Source organism: Paramormyrops kingsleyae, chromosome 3 (genome assembly GCF_048594095.1).
Source record: "Paramormyrops kingsleyae isolate MSU_618 chromosome 3, PKINGS_0.4, whole genome shotgun sequence".
NCBI lineage: Eukaryota > Metazoa > Chordata > Actinopteri > Osteoglossiformes > Mormyridae > Paramormyrops > Paramormyrops kingsleyae.
The window spans coordinates 10,932,020-10,956,774 of record NC_132799.1 but is presented as its reverse complement, the minus strand read 5'-3'; the positions used below and the strand labels follow the sequence as shown (position 1 = coordinate 10,956,774).

Below are 24,755 nucleotides of genomic sequence, written 5' to 3'. Positions count from 1 at the left end.
TGTAAAAAAAAAAAAAAATCTGAATCCGAGGGTATGAAAGGAAATGTAGTAATTTTCTGGAAGTTTAGATGAAGACCCCATTGCAATTGAGTTGTTTGAAGAATTTCATCTGTAAGACAAACTGGACATGAGTAATGAGGCATCCAGGCCCAGACAGGTTGAAGAAAGATGATAAATGAACTCGAATCCATTTTTATTCTGTATTGCAGAAATGAGACACGGGACGTTTATGTAACTCTGGGTTAGTATTTAGGTGAAGACAAAAATAACACTGACTTCCTTGAGCTTGATATCAGGCATAAATGTAGGAGAGGTAACATTTTTGTTTGTTCATTAATTGGATGTTGGATCCAAAACATTTTAGACATGACTTTGAACAATTACTAATAAGGCAAATGCACAGAGGAAGTGCTCTCAGTAGCTATCATTGTTGCCTCACCCCTGCAGTGTGAGATGCTGAAGTTGTACAGTGAGTATAGAAAATCACCCCCTGTCAAAAAGCAGCACATTTGTCACTACAGGCTGAAATGAAAACGCATCAATACTTCATGGAACCCGCTTTTGCTTTAATAACTGCCTTGAGTCTGTTTGGATACTTCTCTACAAACTTGGCACACTGACTGGGCAATATTTGCCCATTCTTGCTGACAGAACTGTTCAAGCTCAGTCAAATTGGACAGTGCCCACTGGCGAACTGCAATCAAATCATTCCACAGATTTTTAGTGGGGTTTAAGACTGGGCTTTGATTAGGTCATCCAAGGACATTCACCTTTTTCTCCTTCAGCATCTGTATGGTCAATTTGCTTTGGGTCACTGTCATCTTGTAAGGCGAAATGTCTTCCTTCCCAACCTGCTGGCAGAGGGCAGTGGGTTTTCTTCAAGAATCTGAAGGTATTTTGTGGCATTCCGTTTCCCTTATATGGTGACAAGTGCAGCAGTGCGTGCTGCAGAGAAACACCCCCACAACAGAATCCTACCACTACTTGACTGTATTTAGGGTGTTCTTTGGATAGCAAGCTGTATTGGCTTCCTGCCACATGTACCGTTGAGGCCAGAGTTTGGTGTTGATCTCATCTGACCATAGATCCTTTTTCCCCACTTGGGCTCAGCATCTACAACATGTCTCATTTTAGCTTATAAATACTCAGTGTGAGTATTTGAGTTAGTGGCTTTTCCTTGCAACACTCCCATAGAAGCCAGATTTGTGAAGCACTAGTAATATTGTCGCAATATGTACATAATGACATTCTTTGCCGTCATGAGCTCTATTTTGACTGTCTAATGCAAAGAGTAAAGTGCAAGGCATGACTAACATTCATCCGTTTTGCTATTTTCACAGCAGAAACTACAGAAATAAAGCTGCACCTGAATTATTGGTTGTGTTTAATGAATTTTCACATGGTAGACGTAGTTCACACAAATGCATGAAATTTTATTTTATAGATTTTTTTTGGTTTTTATCTTTACACCACTTACATTTTTTAGACTTTATATGTCGGTGAAAAACTACAAATAAATGGTGGGCACACATTATTTCTAGAAAGACAGGTATACCTGCATAGATAAATGCCAAATTCTATTCTCTCATTCCTAATTTCTATCCAAAATTTGAATCCGATCAAAGCTGATGTATCGAAATCGCTACATTTAAGTATATGAATCCAATTATGCTAACATCTGGCTTGGCCTTACACTGTCAACATTCCTTAAACACATTCAACACAACAATGTAAATTTCTAAATGATCAGTAAAGCTTTTAATGGTCAGTCACAGAAATAAAACTAATAGTTCTAGTTGACCTTTTCAAAGTATTCTTTTGAGCCTTCAGGAGTTGGCTTAATCTGAAAAAGAAAACAAAATTAATGCACCCAACCCTACAATAAAAGGATATACATCATAGTAAAATTAATCTACTGCACCACAAACCTCGACATTCTGCAATTCTGCATCCATATACCATCTCCTGGAACATTGAGTTACTTCTCAGATCAGCATAGTACTTAGGAAACAAAACCTGGTTAGAATTGTTTGAGAATCCTTACCGTTGGAGAGTCGGGGGTCCAACTAGCAGGACACACCTCCCCATGAGACTCGACAAACTGGAAGGCCTTGACCAGACGAAATACTTCCTCAACATTGCGGCCAACTGGCAGGTCATTTATGCTCATGTGTTTCACCACTCCATTAGGGTCAATGATGAACAATCCCCTGAGGAAGAAGTACAGACCAGTTAACCATAAATATATTTGCGGTCACATAAGCAGAAGTGCATTTTAATTGAATGGGGAAATGTATTACAGGCAATCAAGCAATAAATCAAACATATTGAAAGTTACTTGAACCAGTCTGGTCAGTTTGATCCTTTAATCAACAGCCTGCAACAAAGCCTGAATTACATAGGTTCTCTATCAGCGGATGTTGCTATGATGGTCCTACTGGTTTCAGAATATGCAGAGAAACTGTTTAATCATCTCCGCTTAGTCCACATTTAGACACTTGGTAATTTCTGTGCCTTCTGCTTGTCTTCTGATTGTAATATCCAGTCTCAAAACAAGTGGATTTTATGGAACTTGAGAGTTGACTTAATCATAAATTCATACAGGAAACCACTGGTTTATGTTCTTTTAAGGCTCAGTTTACAGAGTTGTAAATTATAAGTTGTAAGAGAGAATATTCATTAGGCATGCCATGTGAATGCAAGATGAACATTTATTCCTGAAGAAATATGTCCTGATATGGATCCATCTGTGTCACGCACAGATTTTCTGCTACCAAAAAAAGCCCTGGCAGCATAACTAAAAAGGCAGAGGCAGGGGGAAAGACATGAGGAATCCAGGAACACCAGGACTCCAACACATGACAGCACACTATAGTCCCACTAGGCATTAAATTATGTTCTATTTTCTTTATGATATGCAAAGGTACATGTTGAGTGTGAAAAAGTCTACGTAATGTGAAAAAGCAGGCAATTCAGGAGGGAAACTTGCTTTAAATGACGTTCTTTAAATGGTTTCATAAGTATCCATGGAATGTTACATAGTTATGATTCTACTTAAATATTCTTATAGTTTCTATTTATCCAATGTGAAATGTACACTTAGTAAATAGATAATGAAGCAGTGTGAAGTACTTTTTTCCCCCACCTCAGATAAGGGAAAGTGTGTTAACAAGGACAGAACTGAAATGCGACACTGGAAGACACCAGGGTGCATGCAATAAATAAACTGGCAGGCCTAATAATGGCAGTGTGCCAAGAGGGGGGGCAAGCGGGGGCACTGGCATGAGGAATCCCTAAATGCCAGCATTCCAACACCACATGAAGCTGTATGTGGGGCTAGTGACAGCACTGACAATACAGCTGACAGTAACAAGCGTGCTTTTGACCTGGACTTAAAGATCGTAATCTTGAAATCGCCACACTCAAACAGCCAAATATCCAAGTGTCTAGAGGGTACTGTGGTTAAATCACAAGTAAGAAAAAAAAATAGTTCAAGAATTCATATTCAAAGTAAAACAAGCTGAAATTAAACTAGGGCTGTCTATCGATTATATTAATAATCGAGTAATCTACCGATTAATCTGACGATTCATCGAGTAATCATTTATATTATAATTATACTATACACTGCAATTGGTGCAAAGCAGGAACCAACCATACACTGCAGGGTACACGCTCATCACACATACCGTCAATATAGGCACTCCAGTGCAGTTACGTTTAATGTTTTTCGATAGTATAGAGAAATCAGCAAATCTGCTGAAAAGGCATCCGCACACACAAAGCGGCGGTGTGTGGCGACAGCACTACCCAGTACGCTACTGTACCACTAGGCTGGCATGATGTGCGATGTTAAAATCAACAAGGCATTTCATGCACATGCACAATCGTCACATTGCAAGGACTGCGATAGTCTGCAGGGTCCAAACCATTAAATAATTCTGCTATTTACTTAGTCACAGAAAAACAACTTTAGCAAGCTTTGCCATTTTAATGATTTTTCCTTTTCAGCATTATGTAGTATAGGTTTAAAAAAAATTCAGTTTAACGTTTCCCGCCACCGCTTTTGCATGAGCACTGCATGCGATCTCCGAGACAACCACATAATTTTCATCCTCTCTGTTGGACTGATTCATAGATTGTGTGGCGCGTTTGTGAAAAATTAAGCAAAAAATGAGTGAAGAGGAGAAAGGCGAAGAAAAACTGGTCATGAAAAGCCATCTGTATTCCACTATTTGGAAATATTATGTGTTTTATAGTGACAATGAGCAAAAGTGAGCAATTTGTCGGCACTACTTTGTATCTAATGGCACAAAGTTATTTGACAGATTCTGTTGGTAGACAATAAGTTAAGAGGTGGAATAGTTCTACATTTGGCTCTATAGTTCATTTTCAACTCCTAAATATCGCAATGTGACCTTTCTAGTCTCATTCATCCGTATTCAAAATATGCAATACGTCAACAAAAAATAATGGATATTATTGTGTAAAATTATGCAACTAAGCAACGAGGTAACCCGCATTTTAGCAGCGATTATTTTGACACACAGTTATCACAATAAGCGAAATAAATAAAGTCAGAGTGATGACAAAGGCAGGCTAGGCTGCTTTGAGAGGCTGAATGACACAGATCTATGGCTAACCTCACAGTATTGGGTGAGTCTGTCAAACCTGAATGTCTTCTTATTAGACATATTTGCTTTACAGTCACGCCGTGGTGTCTGCTCTAAGTTAAACACGGGCGCATTTTATGGTTTGCTGTTATAAATGTAAATTTGCTTCATGGGACCACTCATTAATAAAACAAAAAAAACATACAACATACCGCAGTGCAATACCCGGACCTTCCAGCAGGACTCCATAGTCCCTGGACACTTGTTTATTGAGATCTGCCAGCAGGGGAATGTGGATATGACCTAGTCCTCCACTCTAGGGAAAAAGCAGCTTGCTAAGCAAAAGTAATTCTGACAAATGAATGAGAAATGTTGTTTCCATAAATTCTACAAGCTCCAAGTAATTAGATTTTTTTTTTCCCCAGGATAGTAAAGGTTAGGAATAAACTTAAAACTTTCATAGTTATAATCTTAAACATATATAAAACTGTATAAAATTCTGGCGCCGCTTCATGTCTTTGCAAGTAAAATGAGTTGAATGGCCTTGAGTCCTTGTTTTCTTATGCTTAATTCAAAAAATAAAAAAGGACCGTCACGTGATGATGGTCACACCCACCTTTCTCGGAGTGTTTACCCAAGCCAAGTGGGTGAAGTGCGAGTCTACAGACACACCGAGAACATCACAGTTAATGCTGTGGAACTCACTGGCCTTGTCACTGAATGAAATTATTTCCGTTGGGCAGACAAAGGTGCTGGAAACAGGGGAGAGAAAGAAAAACAAAATCTGTAAAATGAAAATATCACAAATATACTCCAAGGATTAAACTGCTAGAATTTAAAGCTGCTTTATATTTAGGAATAAAATGGTAGAAACATTATGATTTTCCTATTTTAATACTGCTTTACCTGGAAGAAAAAAAAACAAAAACAAAACAAAAACAATAAAACATTAAGATGAATACAGACAACAAAAAAAAAAAAAAGCTGGAAAGATTAGAGGAATTAAACAAGGAGCCCAAATCCATTTAAAGGCCTAGGCAGGCTGCATATCACTCCTGTTTACCATGCAGCCATTTTCTCATATACATGTGAAGAACTGAAAACTTAATACTCACAAATCTAAGGGGTAGAAGAAAAGGACAAGGTATTTGCCCTTGTAATCATCCAAACTGATCTCTTTAAATTCTCCGTTATGAACAGCTGTGCCTTTGAAGTGAGGTGCATGCTGAGTTATTGCAGGAGCCCACCGCGCAGTACCTAAAAAACATAAACACTAATCATTCTCAGTTTACTTAATATCTTAGTAAAGACAAAAAAGAATTAACCTATAGTGTAACCTCCCAACACAATCCATGACAGGAAACGCTAGCCTATACTACAGAAAATGACATTTTATGTATACTCTTCTGTCTTCCAGTTAATGAAGACAAGGTAAACAAGTAAAGCTTAGTTTGAACTTCCTGATGGCTGAGTCAGATTTGGTGCTCATCCACGACAACTTCGAGAATACGGTTTTGCAGGGCACAAATTTCACTTGAAGCCTGATTTTGTCAAACAAAATTCAACGATTTCTGTAAACCCAAACTCTACATTATTCCAGTGTGTGAAGAAGCCAATGAAGGCATCAATACAAGTACTTCCATCCTGAAAAAGAACTCTGCCCTACCTACCGAAGAAACGGCAAGAAAGAAAACATTCTGCATGTTCCCATAAAAGCTGGTTCTCAAACTGGAGCTCAGCCATATTGTTTTATTCCCTCACCTGCATACATCAGCCACACTGTACTACATACTGCCAAGCACTATGTCATGCAGTTTGCGCTAAACTGGGTGAAACATTTAAAATGTTAGCAGAATCCATCTTTGTGTTCAGCAACTATGTTTATATACTGTAAAACAACAGGCAGCAGGTATTAGAGTCAGGGAAGAGGCAGCAGGTATTAACAGAGTCAGGGAAGAGGCAGCAGGTATTAACAGAGTCAGGGAAGAGGCAGCAGGTATTAACAGAGTCAGGGAAGAGGCAGCAGAGAAATAGAGGAAAACAGCAAAAAGTGGAACCTCTTGTATAGTTCTGTAAGTAAAATCTGTTAATGTCATATACCTCTTAACTGTCATTTAGCTAGATAAATCTCTCATTGCTATACTTCAGGGGTACCCAATCTTATCCACAAAGGGCCGGTGTGTATGCAGGTTTTTGGGATAACTTGTAGTTCAGCTGTTCAAACCCAGGTGTGAGGATTCTTTCAGCCAATCAGTCCTCTAATGAGTAATCCAATTAGGGAGTTGCAGCGAAAACCCGCATACACACCGCCCCTTTGCAGATAAGATTGAGTACCCCTGCTATACTTGATGGGGTTTTACTACAGACCACTCCTGAGGTTGTGGCCTTGAGTAAGTTTTTCTTTTTTATTTACCCAAACATCAAATTTTACATTTGGCTCACTAACTGTATTTTATACACCTGAAATTCCATGTGCTGGAATTCCCAAGATGTACTTCTTGTACTTGCTGCATAAGATACATATCTTACGTATCACATTCCTGGGGGAAAATGTTTCACATCTCGAACAGTTGAACTCGGAAGTAGCCTGCTGCAACTCCGGAAGAGCCTTGTTAGTTTAGACGGTCTCCAACTTATGACTGGGATCCATTCCAACACAAAGGTTACGTGTTAAACTGGACATATTTTGGAATAGGATATTTGCACTGACTTAGTAGGGTGAATTAGACTGGGAGATGCATGTGAACCTGGGATAGTTTTAAATGCCATACAATAGAGAACTCAATTTCGTTAAGTGACAATGACAAAGATTATCTTATCTCAACTTAACTTACCCGTGAAAACTTTAATACGACATGCAACATTCACTAGGTAGTAGCACTACCAGGCATATGACCAACCAAAAATTATTTTTACAAACATTACTAATTTAAAAAAAAAACCTTTGGTTGAATGTGTAATTCATTGTAAGTCAGGTACAGTCTGTATTTATATATATTTTTGTTTTAATTTCTGCCGTGACATAAAATTACATGCAGACACATTAATAATGTGCTGAAAATCACCAGATGCCCAATGGTAGACATGCAGCTTACACTGCGGTCACATCTGCTCACACACACAAGGTGATCTGCGCCTTGCAGCCAAAATTTTATGCCATATTTTGCATGCTTGGTTGGTTTGTACAGACTGAACAGACAGTGTCTTCCAAAGATCTTCTGCCAACAGACTGCAACCAGCAACACACTCAGATATGGTACCTAATTATGAGAAAAGAGCTACTGATAAAATGTTTCACACTTATTTATGGCTGCATAAAATATGTTGCAATATATGCATCACATTTACCGAATGAGAGCCTGCAGCAATGTATAATAGCACGCATAACTAATCTTTCTTTTTCCAACAATGACTTCCTGGAGTTCAGTACAATGCTTTGTATTAGTATTCTCTTATTTAAGATGTTAAAGGACAAATAAAGAGTGTACACGCAATTTGTGACAATGGAAGAGTCTTTCTCTGCTTAAATTTCCATTTGCAATCTTATGAGTCCATCATTCACAACTGGACAAACAAACTGCTAACAGCTATACAAAGTTCATCATCCCAGAGTAAAAAATTGTTTCAAAGCCTCCCCTTCCTACCAAGTAAAGCGAAGTTAATTAAGTAATATACAATATTATAAGAAATGTTCAAATGCCAGCAGAAATATTAAGCATTCCCCCCCCCCCCCACAGGTGTAATATGGAATCTTAGCCACAAGGCTAAGACAGTCTAGCAATAGTTCCCTAAATTTGCCAATAAATTTAGCTTAATGCAGGCGCCTGCCCAGCAAAAGCTGAGGAATGATTAACATCATTTGAAGTCTATGTCCCTATTAATTGAGGCTGTCCTAATGGGAAAATCTGCAATGCAATATTAGGAAAGGAATCATCAAAAATTTTAAGCACATTCTAAAGCATCGCTATGGCACATAAGTCTCCCTTCCCCCTACATTTAAGCTTAGCCCCCCCCCCCAGCATACCATTTGAGAAGCAAGCTTTGTGGACGGCATCACTGGCAAAAATCCTGGAGCACTTGTGCACGGATCCAGCACCTAAAACAGCAGCTTTAACAGATGCTGAAATAACCCTGGAAGCCTGGGGGGGGGAATAAAACAAATCATCACTGTTGTAAGTTCAAATAAATCATTGTATATTTGGCAGTTATTTTAATAAGCATCACATAATAATTTAAAAAATGTTTAGGAGGGCAGCACTGTTGCCCTAGACCTTCATAGGTGGGTTCAAATTCCAGCCCCAAACTATTTTGGAGTTTTCCCATTTGTACATAGGAATCCTCCCGCAGTCCACAGACTCCATAAATTGGCATCTGTGAATTGCACACAGTGTGTGTGGGTGTGCATGAGTGTTCTGCAATGGGCTGGATTCTGGTCTGGGGTATTACTCGGTCTTGTTTTACTCGTGCCGATTAAGACTCTTAGAAACAAGCATAACTGGCTAAACACAGACACGTAAGAACGGCCAGAAATCCAACAGTACTAATGTTTTAAATGAAAGGAGTTGAGTGTCTTTTCCACCTCAAAGCAATTTCATATGCATAGCATTTGAGATAATCGTTAAGCATTAACTTAAGAGTAAATCTGTAGAAGTAAGAAAAGTCGAATATAGAATAATATATCTAACATTAAACCTTTTCACGTATGGGTCATGTACAGCTTTTCTGAAGTGCAAACTGCATTAATGAAGAGACAGAGCAAACTACGGATATTAAATTTAATTCTATATTCTGGGCAACCATTAACAAACTAAACGATGTTAAAGTTATTGATTTCATGGATTACCTTGCTAAAAACTCAATATTAAAAATTATACATGACAAATTCAAGTTATCTATGCATAGTTACTAATATTACTGTCAACGTCAACAATTTGTCAACATATAGCCTCCATCTAAATTTAATGTCATTGCTACATTTCAAATTATGAATTTGTATTAATGGCTATTTATACAGCATGGTAATCACCAAAGCTTTAAGCTTTACTGTACAAATGCAAGGTTTACGCTTCCCTTGCCTTTTGCACTATAGTGTTATATATAGCAATATATACAACAATTTTGTTATTACTATCGACGTCTATCAAAGAATACATACATTTGTATTAAATCCTATTATCATTACTGCTGCCATTAGTTGTACACAGTATCATTTTAACACCAAGTTAACGTCCACCCCGCTTTTGCATCATCTTAAACGGTCTCTAAACTAAAACTATTATTGACAAACTCTCCTATTTTAACATCACCTGCATTTAGGACATTCTAATAAACTTACAGAAAGTCTTCTTAATAGAGTGGCCATTTTGGTGAATCAAAGGTGATTTAATGTGGATTTAATGGCGGCTTTAAAGCAATCATAAGGAAGTATACTGCCACCTACCGTCTCGGAGTGCAGTCATCTGGTAAATTCACCGTGTTCCAATCGTCATCTAACCGCTTTATGCCGGGCAGGGAATCGATCACAGGCAATTCGTATATGATTGAGTTACATCCTGGATGAAATTCCAGTCTGAGTTATAGCCCCAAATATTTTACCGCCGATGCCTGTCTTCCTTTAAAAAAAAAGTTAAGCCCCGGGTTAACTTGACTTAGCCCCTGATTTTTTTTTCAATAACTAGAGACGCCCCTGATACGTACAGTTCCTCGCATGGCACATTCGCGCAAACACTTCCATAAACGATGACCAATTTAGAGACTAAATATTCTAACATATTCCTTAGAAAGCCATATCACAAATTACAGCTCATCCTTCTGTTTTATATCTCTCTCAAATGGCCAGAGGCTTGCTTTTTTATTTAAAATTTCTGGAAGAACACATGGGTAACAAAATGGAGGAAATCAAGTAAGTTATAATTGAACAGTGTTTGACTCCTGCGCGGGCTGCATTCAATATATCACAGATGTTTCAGGGGGCCACCGAAAATGACATGGCAAGCTGTAGTTTGGAGACCAGTGATCTAGAACATGTTCATGTGAGGCACCAAAATTATAAAGTTAACCAGACCTATGCGAATTAACTGAATGGCGTGAAAAGCTGAATGGTTAATTATTTTGTTTTTTGATTTATTTCTTTTTAGAGCTATTGGAGGCGAGGAGTGAGGAGCTGCACTGCATGCAGGTCCCTATCAACTCCATTTTGGACTCTAATCCTGTGAAGTTCATCTTGCTCCTATGCCTTGAAAGTTCATCTTCCCCCTAAAGGAGAAGTAGTAGTAAAATGTATACTGTTAATATGATGGTGAACAACATTTGCTGTTTTTTTTCCATTTGCATGTTTGAAAGAGATATTGGTTAATTAAAACATGAATTATACTACTTATCTCTCTTCATTGAAACAATACAGTTTAGATTTCAGTGTGCCATTAAATACAGTAGGTATTTAGGGGTTTTCTGTGAAATGACAAATAAGATGTACCTACTTTAGCCCAAATGAGCATTAAGACCAAGTTGGGTTACCCATATAGGCCTTATATGGAGCCCATCAAGGGCCCAACATTAGCCCATGTGGGCTAACCCATGTGGGGCCACCATGGAAACTGTGGACAAAATTGACTGGGCCCCACTTGGGTTTCCCAGGTGGGGGCTACATGCCAGCCCAAGTGCATCCCATGCAGGCCCCACATATGTGCTGGCTGGGTAATGCCTAACTTTGAATTGTCCATGAGTCTCAAAAAATAATTCATGTAATTTGTCTGTATTAAGGACGGTGACATTGGCCTATCTAGTCTAAAAGCATGCACTGTGAAGAAAAGCATATTGTGATTCTGAGCATATTGAATAAATACAGACAGTGTAAATAAATTTATTTCCTCCAGGTACTCTTCCCATGTAGAATTACGTGACTAGCTGGACTGATGTTACTAAATTGCCCATTGTATATCAGTGTGTACATGGATTGGTGTTCTGTACCCTGGGATTCCTGGGGTAGGCTCTCTGTAACCCTCATATGGAGGAAGAACGGATGTATTTTTTTTAAGTATTAATAAAAGTACAAAATTTAAAACAATGTTCTGATTTTTTCCCCTAGCTGTAATCCCGACAAAGGGGTCATCTTCTTTACTAGAACCTACTGACAATATTATGTTACGCTATTAATTTTAAATGGCACCAATAGTCAGTAAATTAAAACGTGAACTCCACAAATGCATTGTGGAAGCAGCAATTAAGCGCCCAACCCTGATGTCAGCCATCATAGCCTCCTGTGTCATATACAGTATTAAAATAGTGCATCACGAAAAAGACAAGGATCAGTAACACGGCCAAGTTTCTTTTCCAGGTTAGTAAGATGCAATTACTTTTCAAGGAAAGTTACAAGCCTGTTTAGTAAATGTATTGGCTGTAATTTTATTCAAAACCTCAAGATGTCACCATAAATTTGTGTAATATGCATCGCTGGATAAAGGTCATGGAAATTAGTTCCAGGTTCGCTATTATGAATTTATTCTGAATGTGATTTTAATGCAAAATTAGGCAAGTGCTCATTATTCTAATATCTAAAATCTCAGATCACATACTTGTATACTATTCTTTGATTAGTACCCTACACCATACTTGCTTACGTTGTGCTGAGTTTAGTAGTGTATTATTATTATTTATATTATATTATATTATATTATATTATATTTATTATTACTGACTCTGAATTCAATCTCAAATACCATTGGTCCGAAACCCGCTTTCTAGCGGCGCATGGGGTAGATGGGTAATTTCTTACATCCGGGTACGATTGTTCTGCGTCATTCCCTTTCTGAAGACTTTCGCGGAGCGTGCGGGTCGCGTCGGTGTGGATGGATAGTTGATTTAACATATGAACATATTCTAAACTCAACTATAGCTACAGGAGCAAGTTGCAACGATGCCGGCGTATTTTCAGCGTCCAGAGAACGCTTTGAAGAGAGCTAATGGTGAGTATATTGGGTCAGGCCCGTCTTCCATTTCTCATTTTTTACTTCCCACCATTCTCTTCTCGACAGCATGGCGGGGAAGCCATGTTGTCAGGCAGAAGCTTATTCGGGCCTTGCTTGACTTTCAGCCTATTTAACTTATAAATTTATGACAATTTTTATGTGTCAGTTACATGGTCAAATTTATGCTGCAGTTAACATGTCCTGGTATTTTTCTGAGCACTTCTTGATTTCCCTTATCATGTTGCCTCATTAAATGTCAATTGTAACGTTGACCTCCTTTTCTCCCATTTATTCGGCTATTCAGTTAAGCATTTCAGTGCTTCTCAGTGAGAAAACTGAATATCAGTGAATGTTGTTACTGCACTGCGATTTGGACACCTTATTATATATGACTTGCTCAGTGATTTCCACCTGGATTGATTATGTCGAGCAAGAGAACGCATTTAGCCGACGCCTTTACTCATGAGGGGATGTATGGTTTTTAGCAGATATCTATACACGATTGGATATTTTGCTTGAGCAGTTAAGGTTAGCTGTAGAAATTTTCTAATTACTGGGCAATCGTCTCCTATTTTGGCGATGCTTTAAATGAGCATAAGAGCATTCACTGAAATATCCTGTAATTTCGTCTGGTATAAATTCATGTAAGATATTTATTCATTTCCATAGCACATCAGCAAATTCGAAAGCACATATTTCAGTTCTAATCTTACCACTGCCATATATATTATGTGCATTTTACCAAAAAACCTTTTTCTGTCTGGCACGGTTTTTATGCTTTAACAAGTGTATGCCTTTATCACGTCTGATTATAATTAACCTGTTCTGGTGATATGAGATCTTTCCTGCAATTGTAAAGGTGCAAGATTTCCTTTTCGCCCTTGCATCACTTGACGTCCTCCACTGTTGATTTATTATTATTATTATTTAATTATGAGGTTTAAAAAAAACCCATGTATAATCTCGTGTATTCTCTCCAGAATTTCTTGAAGTTGGCAAGAAGCAGCCAGCTTTGGATGTTTTGTACGATGTTATCAAGAGTAAAAAACATCGAACATGGCAGAAGATTCACGAGCCCATCATGCTCAAGTACCTGGAGCTCTGTGTCGATCTGCGCAAGAGCCACCTTGCAAAAGAGGGTTTGTACCAGTACAAAAACATCTGTCAGCAGGTGGGTTTTTATCTGACTCTGACGTGTATCCCGGTTGGAATTCTAAATTCTTGACTTAATCAACTTGTTACAAGTACTTGAGGAGAGTGTCAGGTGGCTTTACTGATCAATATATTTCTTCTACAATGGTTGAAACATGACACATTGTTTTTATTAATTCTTAGAAGTTATAAAGCCATATAATAGGAAGTACATCATTCCAGAATGAAAAGTTATTTACAAATGGTGCAAATTTGGCAAATGTTTAGGATTGGGGACTTAGGGTAAATTTACTCTAATATTGACAAAAGTCAAACTTTTGGATGTTGATTCTAATGTGTTTTTTATATATACATTTTTCAAATTTGCAGTTTTATTGTATAGTAGATTGTGGTTCTGTGGATGCAAACACTATCATTCTAGAATTGCTTATATTAATTAATGGTGATGATGAAGTGAAATCTACTGTAACATTGTACCATCTATGGGTAGTAGTTGTACTTAAAAAAGGAAAAAAATATCCCATCGTTCTTTTTCAAAAGGTCAACATAAAATCTTTGGAGGATGTTGTGCGAGCCTACCTTAAGCTGGCTGAGGAGAAGACTGAAACTGCTAAAGGAGAGTCTCAGCAGATGGTGCTAGATATTGAAGATCTAGATAACATCCAGACTCCTGAGAGGTACATACTGTATGCTTGCATTTCTTCTGTGGGTAATGCCTTCACATATTGCAAGTGTGCATGCAGAGCTACCCATGTGTCTTGTCATGTAAGACAATTGTACCGCTTTTTTTTGATTGCTTGTCAGTGCAGTTTAAGTGCACTTGTCTCCATTAGCGACATGTCAGATTATGTCAGATAATTTCTACATACCGGTAATATTGTGTATTTTGTTTTATAAAATTCACAGGTTTTGTGGGACCTTTGAAATGTTCTTTGAAATGTTTTTTGTTAGTCATGCTCCAAGGGATGTTTGAGAAATAAGTGAGTCAGCATTTTGCATTAAGTTCAAGGGCATATTTGAACAAGTGTGAAAGTTCGGCAAGACAGGCTGAACTAGGTCCAGGTTAGAAGCATTCAAACCCATAAAATGTTTCTTAAAAGCATTAAAAAAAAAGTGCATTAAAAGCATACAGCTGTCAAGGTGCTAATAAGGCATACGTGCAGCTTGGCTTGGTTTATAATGAATGACGAGCTAAACAGGATGTACAAAAATAGCAAGAAGATAAAAGAAACACAAAGGGCAAAACTAATCATTCCAATTACACAAGAAATCAATTGAGGGATCTGTTAATATTTTGTTAGGCAGGTGCTTTTTTCCAAAGCAATGAACAATTGAAAGGAGGGTCAGACAGTCCCTGGGGCAATTGGGGTTAGAGGCCTTGCCAAAGTGACAGTCAAGTCATTCTGCTGAAACTGGGATTTGAACCTGTAACCTCCCGATCACAGACACAGTCTTAACCTGCTGAGCCACACATTGTCCCCCACAGAGTGGAACAGTTGTAGGGCTAGTTGAGGTGTTCTCGGAACAAACGGGTTTAGAGGTGTTTCTTGAGTATTGAGACATTTTATGAACCGTATGTGGATGGGTAGTTCATTCTGCCATCGAGAAACCACACACACATGTCTGTGATGAGACTTCTGTGATGGAGGCGGTTGCCAACCAAGTGAGATGGGATGTAGTTCATGCTCGGTGCTCTCCCGTTACTGGCTCTGAAAGCTTGCACCAAGGAGATACAATGCCACTTTTTTTTTTTTTTTTATGAAAGCAGTCTTTTTGACTCCTCCCACGGTTTCTGTCAAGCATAACACCATGTTATCTGCCCTCATTCTGTACTCAAAGTGAAAGACGGGGTGTGTTTCAGGAACACCCATGATAAAATTTGCAGCATGGTTGCAGTCATTTTATCCTGCATAAGTGTTACATGAGGATGAAACTTTCCAGTTTCTTGGTTTTATAGGTTGTGATGTCTTGATTTTTGCAGTGTGTTGCTGAGTGCAGTTAGTGGAGAGGATACTCAGGACCGCACAGACCGGCTGCTGCTCACTCCCTGGGTAAAATTTCTCTGGGAATCCTATCGCCAGTGTCTGGATTTACTGCGCAATAACTCCAAGGTTGAGCGCCTGTACCATGATATTGCCCAGCAAGGTGAATATTTATCCTGTTTGCTTGTGAGTGAACAGTCTGTGCCTGGCACACATGGAATAGATTAGAGGTGTGAGAGAAATCGCAGCCTTGGCCTGTATTGAATTTTTGATTTCTTTCTTGTTTTAACAGCATTTAAGTTCTGCCTTCAGTATACACGCAAGGCTGAATTCCGTAAGTTGTGCGATAACTTGCGCATGCATCTGGGCCAGATACAGAGGCATCACAACCAGAGCACAGCGATTAACCTAAACAACCCAGAAAGTCAATCCATGCACTTGGAAACGCGTCTGGTCCAGCTTGATAGTGCCATAAGCATGGAACTCTGGCAGGTGTGTAACTCAGACATTCCGTCTTAGGGACTTTTCATGCACATCTAGCTCTTCTAATATTAAGCTTTTTGTTCCCCTCCCTTAGGAAGCTTTCAAAGCGGTGGAAGACATCCATGGTCTTTTTGCCTTGTCTAAGAAGCCCCCCAAACCTCAACTGATGGCAAACTATTACAACAAGGTTTCAACGGTTTTCTGGAAATCGGGGAATGCGCTCTTCCATTCCTGTACCCTTCACCGTCTCTACCACCTCTCCAGAGAGATGAGAAAGAATCTTACTCCGGAGGAAATGCAGAGGATGTCTACAAGGGTGCTTCTTGCCACCTTGTCTATTCCCATCACCCCCGAGCGCACAGACATCGCCCGTCTCTTGGACATGGATGGAATAATTGTGGAGAAACACAGGCGTCTGGCTACACTCCTTGGCCTCCAGTCTCCTCCGACCCGTCAAAGCCTCATCAATGACATGGTTAGCAGATCAGTTCAATATTACAGCTGTATGTTCGTGCGCCCGTATGACCATTGACTTGGATAGGTGTAATTGTTTTATGAAATTTATTCTAAATGCCCTTATTGACCAGTCTTCTCCAACCGGAGCAGAATAGATAATGAATCCTACGGTGTTGATAAAGTTGCTAATCTTAAAGAACCAAAATGCTGGCTGTGGTATATAGAATTCCTTATACTCCATATATATTGAAGAACTGTGTGCAAACACTGTTAAACTTCAGGTGGTTTTGTTACTCATTGCCCTTTCATTCAAAATGATGCCTTTAAATCTGGAATGGGCACAGTTCTGCCAAGCAAGGCGTAGAACAGTGAGTCTTATGCATTTCAAAGCGGAGGGATTGCTGCAAAGCTTCTGCAAGCAGTTAATAGTCTTACACATTCTTGTCTTCCACTTTTTCTTTAGGTGAGATTTAATCTGCTACAGTATGTTGTTCCAGAGGTGAAAGAGCTCTACAATTGGCTGGAAGTTGATTTTCACCCCCTCAAGTTGTGTGGAAGAGTAATAAAGGTGAGTGACATACTCTTTTGAAAAGACCAGATATCCAACTAATATTCTGCCATGAATTTAGTTTACCGGACCTGGTTTCTCCCAGTTCGCTGTTATATAATACAAGGTGTGAAACAGTTGCGATCTGTGTGTATGTGCGTAACGTATGTTCATAAATGTGTGAAATACCGTGAAGTTTATATTGTGGATCTCTGCTTAAATATGAGCTGCTAGTTATTTCGAGAGAAGTCGTCCATATTACTTTACAAATTGAAGCTTCCGTATTTTAATCTTCTGAGTTTTGTGCATTAAAGCTGATCACATGGGGCAGTGGTGGCTTGATGGTTAAGGAAGCGCACTCGTAATTGAAAGATTGCAGGTTCCAATCCCCGACCAGCAAGGCACCACTGAGGCCCCTGGGCGCTGAATTAGCTGCCCCCTGCTATGTCACGAAAAGTCACATATGGGTTAAATGCAGAGGACACATTTCGTTGTTGCGCACTGTGTGCTGTGGTGTGTTGAAAGGTTATTTGGGCCATGATTGCTGTTCCAATGGCTCTGTTAAAGTTCTTTGCTTCCAGAGAGATTTGTCCTTTTGATGTGAATCCCCAATTTTTTTTTTTTTAATTAATAATTAGCCTAAATTTCAGGGAAATAATGACTGCTGGCCACGCCAATAGTAGCAGGCAGCCCTGGACAACTGGAATATCTTTGTGTTCTGGAGCAGCCAATCTAGTCTGAGCGTTTTAGTGTATTTTTGCACAGTGTTTATTGGTCAAAAATAGGCTGTGTCCAGTAACTGATTACTTTGCCTTTGCTTCAGTGTATGCAACTACTGCATTATTGTTAATGATGACTCTGGTTGCGCAGTTGATTCAGTATGCGTTGATCTTTGACCGATGCAGCTTTTTTTTTTTTTTGTGGATAGGTTCTGAATTGGATTAAAGACCAAGCTGAAAAGGAGTTGGACCTTCAACAGTATGTTCCTCATCTACAGAACAACACCATTCTCCGCCTTTTGCAGCAGGTGAGGTATTGCTGTGTTGGTATCCAGATACCTGGTTATGCTATAACTGGTATAATTCCAGGGCACTGCACAAGAAATGGTGCTTCCATTACTTTGTAGATCTTATTTCATTGAAAGAACCTTTTCAATGTTACGTTGATTATCCATTCTCTAACTGGAAATGTATATATTTTTTTTCCCCCAGGTTGCTCAGATTTATCAGAGCATTGAGTTTAGTCGCTTGGCATCCTTGGTTCCTTTTGTGGATGCTTTTCAGCTGGAACGTTCCATTGTTGATGCTGCACGACACTGTGACTTGCAGGTGAAGTAGCTATATAGTTCTCCATCTCTGGCTGTACAACTTTTTCAAGCAATTAATCTTTTTCCTGACGTGATGTCAGGAATGTCACTTTTATTGTAAGACAAAATAACTTCCATTATTGTAGGGTTTGCAATAAGCATTTGCAAACATTGTAGACTTAAAAAAATCTTACAAATATTCAATACAAGATTCTTACTGTTTGCATAAAATCAACGCTTCAGTTTGATTTTTCTGCTATTTGTACCAGGTGCGGATTGACCACACATCTTCCACCCTTAGTTTTGGTTCAGACTTGAACTATTCTACCAAAGAGGATTCTCCAGTGGGCCCTTTCTTGCAAAACATGCCTTCAGAGCAGATCAGAAATCAGCTAACCGCAATGTCATCCTCCCTGGCCAAAGCTATTCAGATTATTAAACCTGCCTCCATACTGGTATGTGCAAAAACATACATGGCCATCTCTGGCATATAATCTACCAGCAGTGACTCTGAGTGTATGTAAAGCACTTAATAAGGTTCAAAGCTATGTAGTCTTATTTGAATTCACAGATTGTCTATTGCACTTTTGTATTGAAATATGCATTTTGTGTCCTGTAACAGCAAGAGCATGAGGAGCAAAGCCAGCAGGCCATAGCTGCTTATTTGAAAAATGGTCGCAAGGAACACCAGCGTATCCTCGCTCGCCGGCAAACCATAGAGGAGCGTAAAGAGCGACTTGAGAGTCTGAACATTCAAAGAGAAAAAGAAGAGCTGGAGCAGCGTGAAGCTGAGATGCAAAAGGTTCGCAAGGCTGAGGAGGAGAGGTTGCGGCAGGAGGCCAAAGAACGGGAGAAGGAACGAATCATGCAGGAACATGAACAGATCAAGAAGAAGACTGTGCGGGAACGTCTGGAGCAGATCAAGAAAACAGAACTGGGTGCCAAAGCCTTCAAGGACATAGACATAGAGGTACATCAGTGCTGTTATGTTCGTTGGAGTCGTCCTTCGACTGCAACTCACCATGAGGTTGAGCGGTAAAAGCAGCTGAAACAACCCTGTGTTTTGTCCAATGATGTGTAGGACCTGGAGGAGCTTGATCCAGACTTCATAATGGCCAAGCAGGTGGAACAGCTGGAGAAGGAGAAAAAAGAGCTGCAAGAACGTCTGAAAAACCAGGAGAAGAAGGTGAGGATAAGTCAGCTTGATGTGAAATAACTGCACTTGTGAAAAGCAGCTGGATAAGTTGTGTCTGTCTCTCTGGGATGTATTGGAAGTCTTATTTGGCCTTATTTTAAAGTTTAATAAAATTGTCATTTCCTAGATTGACTATTTTGAGAGAGCCAAACGCCTTGAAGAAATCCCCTTAATTAAAAAAGCATATGAGGAACAACGTATAAAGGACATGGAGTTATGGGAATTACAAGAAGAAGAAAGGGTAAGAATTTTCCCTGAAGTTTGCTCCCCTGGGAACAATGTCAACGAATGTTTTATATTCCGTCATTAATCACTGATTGTTTGTGTTAGATACTCAACATGAAAGTTGAACGTGAGAAGGCACTGGAACACAAACAGAGAATGTCTCGGATGATGGAGGACAAGGAGAACTTTGTATCCAAGATTACCGCTGCCCGAAGCTTTATTTACGAGGTAATTTTATTTGGAGTTTCATCTTGTTTGTTTTTGACCCATTCTTCTGGACTGTTTTGTGTACATTTTCAAAGTTTGCGTATGAATATCTTTGAGTTTGAGTCACCAAACTAAGTAGGAGTCTTGCTACTTTTCCTACAGTAGTATTTTATATGGCTAACTGGGAGCCATGGGTAATACCTCAAATTACAAATCCTGAAAACCTTTCTTTAAATTCCATTCTTGTACATACAAATTAAAATGATGCGTTGCTAGGCTTTTAGTATCCCATGTGTTTTAAAATAAAGGGTTAATTTATTTTTAATTCACTATATAAATTTGTGCCCCTACTAATTGATGCCACTCCACTTTTAAGGGACAGATCTGCTATAATAATGCTTGTTTTTCACTTTTCTCATTCTCTGTGCTGATATCTACTTCATCTCGTTGAAATGCATTACAGTTGTAATCAGAATTGTGATTCATGCCAATTTAGTAGTCTTGGCCATGTTTTCAGTCCTTTTCTGCTTAAAGTGAAAACACAAATTTCTGAGTTTTCATCCTGACTTATTTGTATGCTTAAAATAATTTGTCTTGTAGGAAAAGCTTAAACAGTTTCAAGAACGGCTGGTGGAAGAGAGGAAAAGGCGGTTAGAGGACAGGAAAAAGCAGCGTAAAGAGGACCGGCGCAATGCGTACCATAGGCAGAAAGAAGAAGAAGCACAAAGAATTCACGAGGAACAGCTGAAAAAAGGTCGGGTGCATTCTAGAATTGCTCTGCATTGCTCATCCCCTTTTGTTGAAGTGAAGGTTGATGTTTGAGTCAGTTATGACTACACCGTAATGTGGAGTTTTTAAATTGAGCAGAAGAGCAGGCTGTAAATAAGACCAGTGGCCGTTCCTTTATGTGTGTTCCTTTAACACTTCACATTTCTAGGTTTTCTTAATCATTTGCTTGCAGCCCTTTCTTACTAGAATGAATCTAGAATTTCTTCCAGTGGTGTGTCTAGAAATAATTGAGAGATCCTGCGTTAAATAAATGCAGCTTGAATTGTTTTCCTCCTGGTTTTAAACTATGCATGGGTAATTTATAAAACAGTGCAGTGAGTAACATTTTAGCTATTATATAAATTGATGAACATGCTTTAAAAACATTTGCTTATAGTGTATTGTATTCTTGCCCATTGTGACACTGGCAGCTTCCTGTCTCGTATACTGAGGTACCCCACATGGAATCCTGCAGGTTTTTTCTAGGCTGTTGTGGTTGTCACTAATACATTGACGGTACATGTATCTGTGCTGGCAGAGCGAGAGGAGCGGGAGCGAATTGAGCAAGAGCAGCGTGAAGAGGAAGAAAGGGAGTACCAGGAACGTCTCCGTAAGCTAGAGGAGCAAGAAAGGAAGCAGCGCGCTCGACAGCAGGAGATCGAGGAACGGGAGCGCCGGCGAGAGGAGGAGAGGAGAGTTCCTGAGGAAAAACCGAGCAAGGTAGCGAAGCGAAAACTCAGGCTAATCCCGAGAGCGTTCTAAAGTTTAAATCTAAAAACCGATCTCTAGGAACACGTATGTGATGAACGTTAGAAATGGACATCCGTAAAGGCTGTTGACTACACGGATGCTCTTTATATACACTTGTTAAAATGTAATTTCAGAAAATGCGTTTGATGTACCGAGTAGTGATGCTGCCTGGATTTCTGACTGGCTAACAGCTCAATCGTGAAGTCACGATTGAGCTGTATTTCAGGTTGTGTTGGTACGTGGATAAATACAGATTTAGGAAATGCACAGTGGATTGCTGATAGACTGATGGCTAATAGACATTTGCTTTGGGGAGCGCTCAACTAAAAAGGAATTTCTTTATAGGATACTCCGCCCTGGTCAGAAAAAGAAGAGGGAGGTTGGCGGAAGAGGACAGTGGAGGGAGAATCTGATTGGCGTCGTCCTGTGCCTGAACGGTGAATTCCAATTCATTTAATCTAGCTGCGAAAATTAGATGAATTTCCTGGATGTATTCCATGCTTATTCAGAACCAATTATTGAACGCATTTACGGGTTCTCCAATAGAGATTGGCGCCAAGAAAATCGAGATGAAGATAAAGCTAGCTTCATCAAAGATGAAGAAAAAGACGGGAAGGAACCTTTCAGACGGGGAGATGGTCCTCGCAGAGGGGGGATGGAAGAGCGAGTGCTGAGGAGAGGTTTTGATGAGGATCGTGGGCCACGTCGTGGTCTGGATGAGGACCGGGGTCCTAGAAGAGCTCTGGATGACGACAGAGGTCACAGGAGAGTGCTGGATGAAGACCGTGGACCCCGGAGAGGCTTTGATGATGACCGTGGGCCACGAAGAGGGATGGACGAAATGAGAGGTCCAAGGCGAGGGGCTGATGATGATCAAGGAACCCACCATGGGGATGATGCCAAACCTTGGAAACCCCTTGGCAGGCCAGGTAAGCTTTCTGCTGGCACTTGGATGAAGACCAGCAGGACGGAAACATTCAGTTGGGCACATAAGGAATAAAGCATAATTGGTACATTGTATTGATAGGAAGTTCAGTGGAAAGTAATTATTTAAATTTGATCACTGAGAGCAAAACTTAAGCAAATTATTTTAGTACATTCTTGGTTTTTACGGAAGTTTTGGCTCAATGTGCTGCTGAAAAATGGTGCTTGATAGCATTTGGTTTCCTTTATATTACAACCAAGGAACCTGCACAACATGAAGGTCAAAGGTTGGAAAGTAATTACATGTGTTGGAAGTGGGCATTAAGAGGTTTTTTTTTTTTTTAAAGCACTCTACAGAAAATGCTTTGTGGCTTTGCCTAAATTGAGACTTGTTTTATGCTAATTGAAAGGTGGCTGGAGGGAGAGGGAGAAGGCTCGCGAAGAGAGTTGGGGACCTCCTCGTGGTGACGAGAACCGTGATGAAGGAGGCGAACTAGAGCGAGATGAACGGGAAGACATGGATCGTTTCAGGGAGCGCAGGCCTCAACGGTGAGAATATAATTGCAAATTTATGCAATATAGCAAAATCATTGTGGCACCTTATCTGTTTCAGTGACTTAAGTCAGGTCTGTTTAACCTTGATTTCATTTGAAAATGCTGATTCCCTTTCGAGTGTTCCTTTTCCTTTAAGATTAAATCTATAACCAGCCCCATCTATCCCTAGGATAGTCTTAAGCATATGCTAATATAAGTGGATAAGTAGTTATGGGACATCGACGATTGTAGTAAAATACTTGGAAATTGTTCAGTGGTCTGCTAGAAGTGTGTTCACCTGTAATTTTCCTGTTTTACTAGTGGTTTCTGCAGTAAGATACTCTGAATTTTTTTCCTTTTGGAAATTAAATGGCGCTTTTGACAAGTTACGTTTTATCAGTCTACCCAAACTTCAGAAATACAACTGGTTGATAAATCCAATTTTATTTTATTTTTTTTATCAAGGACTATTGGCATGACACTTATTGTCTTTGATTGTGTTCCAGGGAGGAAAGTGGTGGAGGCTGGAGGCGTGGTGGTACTGAAGATGCTTCCGGTTGGCGAGAGAATCGGCGTGAACGTGAAGAATTTGACCGTGATGATCGTCGTGGAGACCGTGATCGCCGGGACATAAGAGAGCGGAAGGAAGATCGGGAAAACAGAGCCCCGCCAAGAGAAAATGAAGAAGGTTGGATAGCTGTCTGTTACAGCAGCATTTGCTAGACCTGTTGTGCAGCTTGGAATACTTCTTCTCTTGCATTTGTCTGGTCATTTAGGTATCTCATGCTCTTTGTGCATATAGGTGTTTCTTGGCGGCGTAATGAAGAGAAGAGAGATGAGCGCAGAGAAGACCGTGAAACTCCTGGGAAGACTCCACCCAGGGAAAGGGACCGTGATGGAGAAAGGAGTTCTTGGCGTTCAGACAAAGATAAAGACAACCCACGCCGGATCAAGAACGAGACTGACGACGAGGGATGGACCACTGTCCGCCGCTGAAATGTCTTGACAGTTGCCTCTTGTCAAAGTGCTTCACAGCCTTATTTCCCCCCCACCCCCCCCCCCTCATCACAGTTATGAAATTTATAAAAATGATGTATTGCTAAAACAACCTTTTCAGTCAAGATTCTTCTGCTTTGGTAGGATACTGCATTAATCACACTATCTAGTTTGTGGGTTATCCTTGTGAGGGATGATCCTTTGTATTCGGTAGTTTTAAAATGTATTGAATGCCTATGCATTGCTGCTTACAGGTGTGGTAACTGTTTTGCTTCCCTTAATCTGACATTAAATAAAGTAATTTACTCAACATTTTCACTTATTTCTTGGTTTTCTGCCTGTAGCGGGTGTTGTGACTAAGCGGTTAGGGTTACAATTCAAGTATGGCTTAAGTGATGCATGACTTGATTCTGAGAAGTGAAATTACACTGCCCATAAATTTTCTGTTTTATATAGGCTGCATATTTATATCATTCCTGCGTGTTAGTGTTACTTTACGTTTTTTGTGTTTGGTATGATCTGATGATTTTGGATCTGGGAACGCTGAACTATTTTCCCATATTAATGGTAATTGCTTGTTTGCCTTATGCCATTTTGGTTTATGAAGGGTAACATAGGAATGTTGTACTTTTAAATGTGGGGGATGCTTG

General features: G+C 39.6%; 2 protein-coding genes across 2 annotated transcripts; one reads left to right on the top strand and one right to left on the bottom strand.

Moving 5' to 3' along the window:
* Positions 1-1,367: 1,367 nt before the first annotated feature.
* On the bottom strand, positions 1,368-10,053 carry prdx3 (peroxiredoxin 3). Its single transcript, XM_023841634.2, has 7 exons — positions 9,949-10,053; positions 8,638-8,752; positions 5,729-5,870; positions 5,230-5,365; positions 4,826-4,929; positions 2,045-2,210; positions 1,368-1,843 (listed from the first exon to the last, which is right to left on the bottom strand). The coding sequence occupies exons 1-7, from the start codon at positions 9,973-9,975 to the stop codon at positions 1,793-1,795; spliced, it is 741 nt and encodes a 246-aa protein (XP_023697402.1). The 5' UTR covers positions 9,976-10,053; the 3' UTR covers positions 1,368-1,792.
* A 2,336-nt stretch (positions 10,054-12,389) lies between these two features.
* Positions 12,390-24,415, top strand: eif3s10 (eukaryotic translation initiation factor 3, subunit 10 (theta)). Its single transcript, XM_023841614.2, has 21 exons — positions 12,390-12,577; positions 13,561-13,751; positions 14,273-14,409; positions 15,714-15,877; positions 16,007-16,206; positions 16,292-16,672; positions 17,117-17,221; positions 18,129-18,227; positions 18,412-18,528; positions 18,776-18,961; positions 19,129-19,476; positions 19,588-19,692; positions 19,829-19,942; positions 20,032-20,154; positions 20,734-20,887; positions 21,440-21,621; positions 21,997-22,088; positions 22,198-22,580; positions 22,986-23,124; positions 23,616-23,797; positions 23,912-24,415. Exons 1-21 carry the CDS (start codon positions 12,529-12,531, stop codon positions 24,103-24,105), a joined length of 3,645 nt encoding a protein of 1,214 aa, XP_023697382.1. The 5' UTR covers positions 12,390-12,528; the 3' UTR covers positions 24,106-24,415.
* Positions 24,416-24,755: the final 340 nt, after the last annotated feature.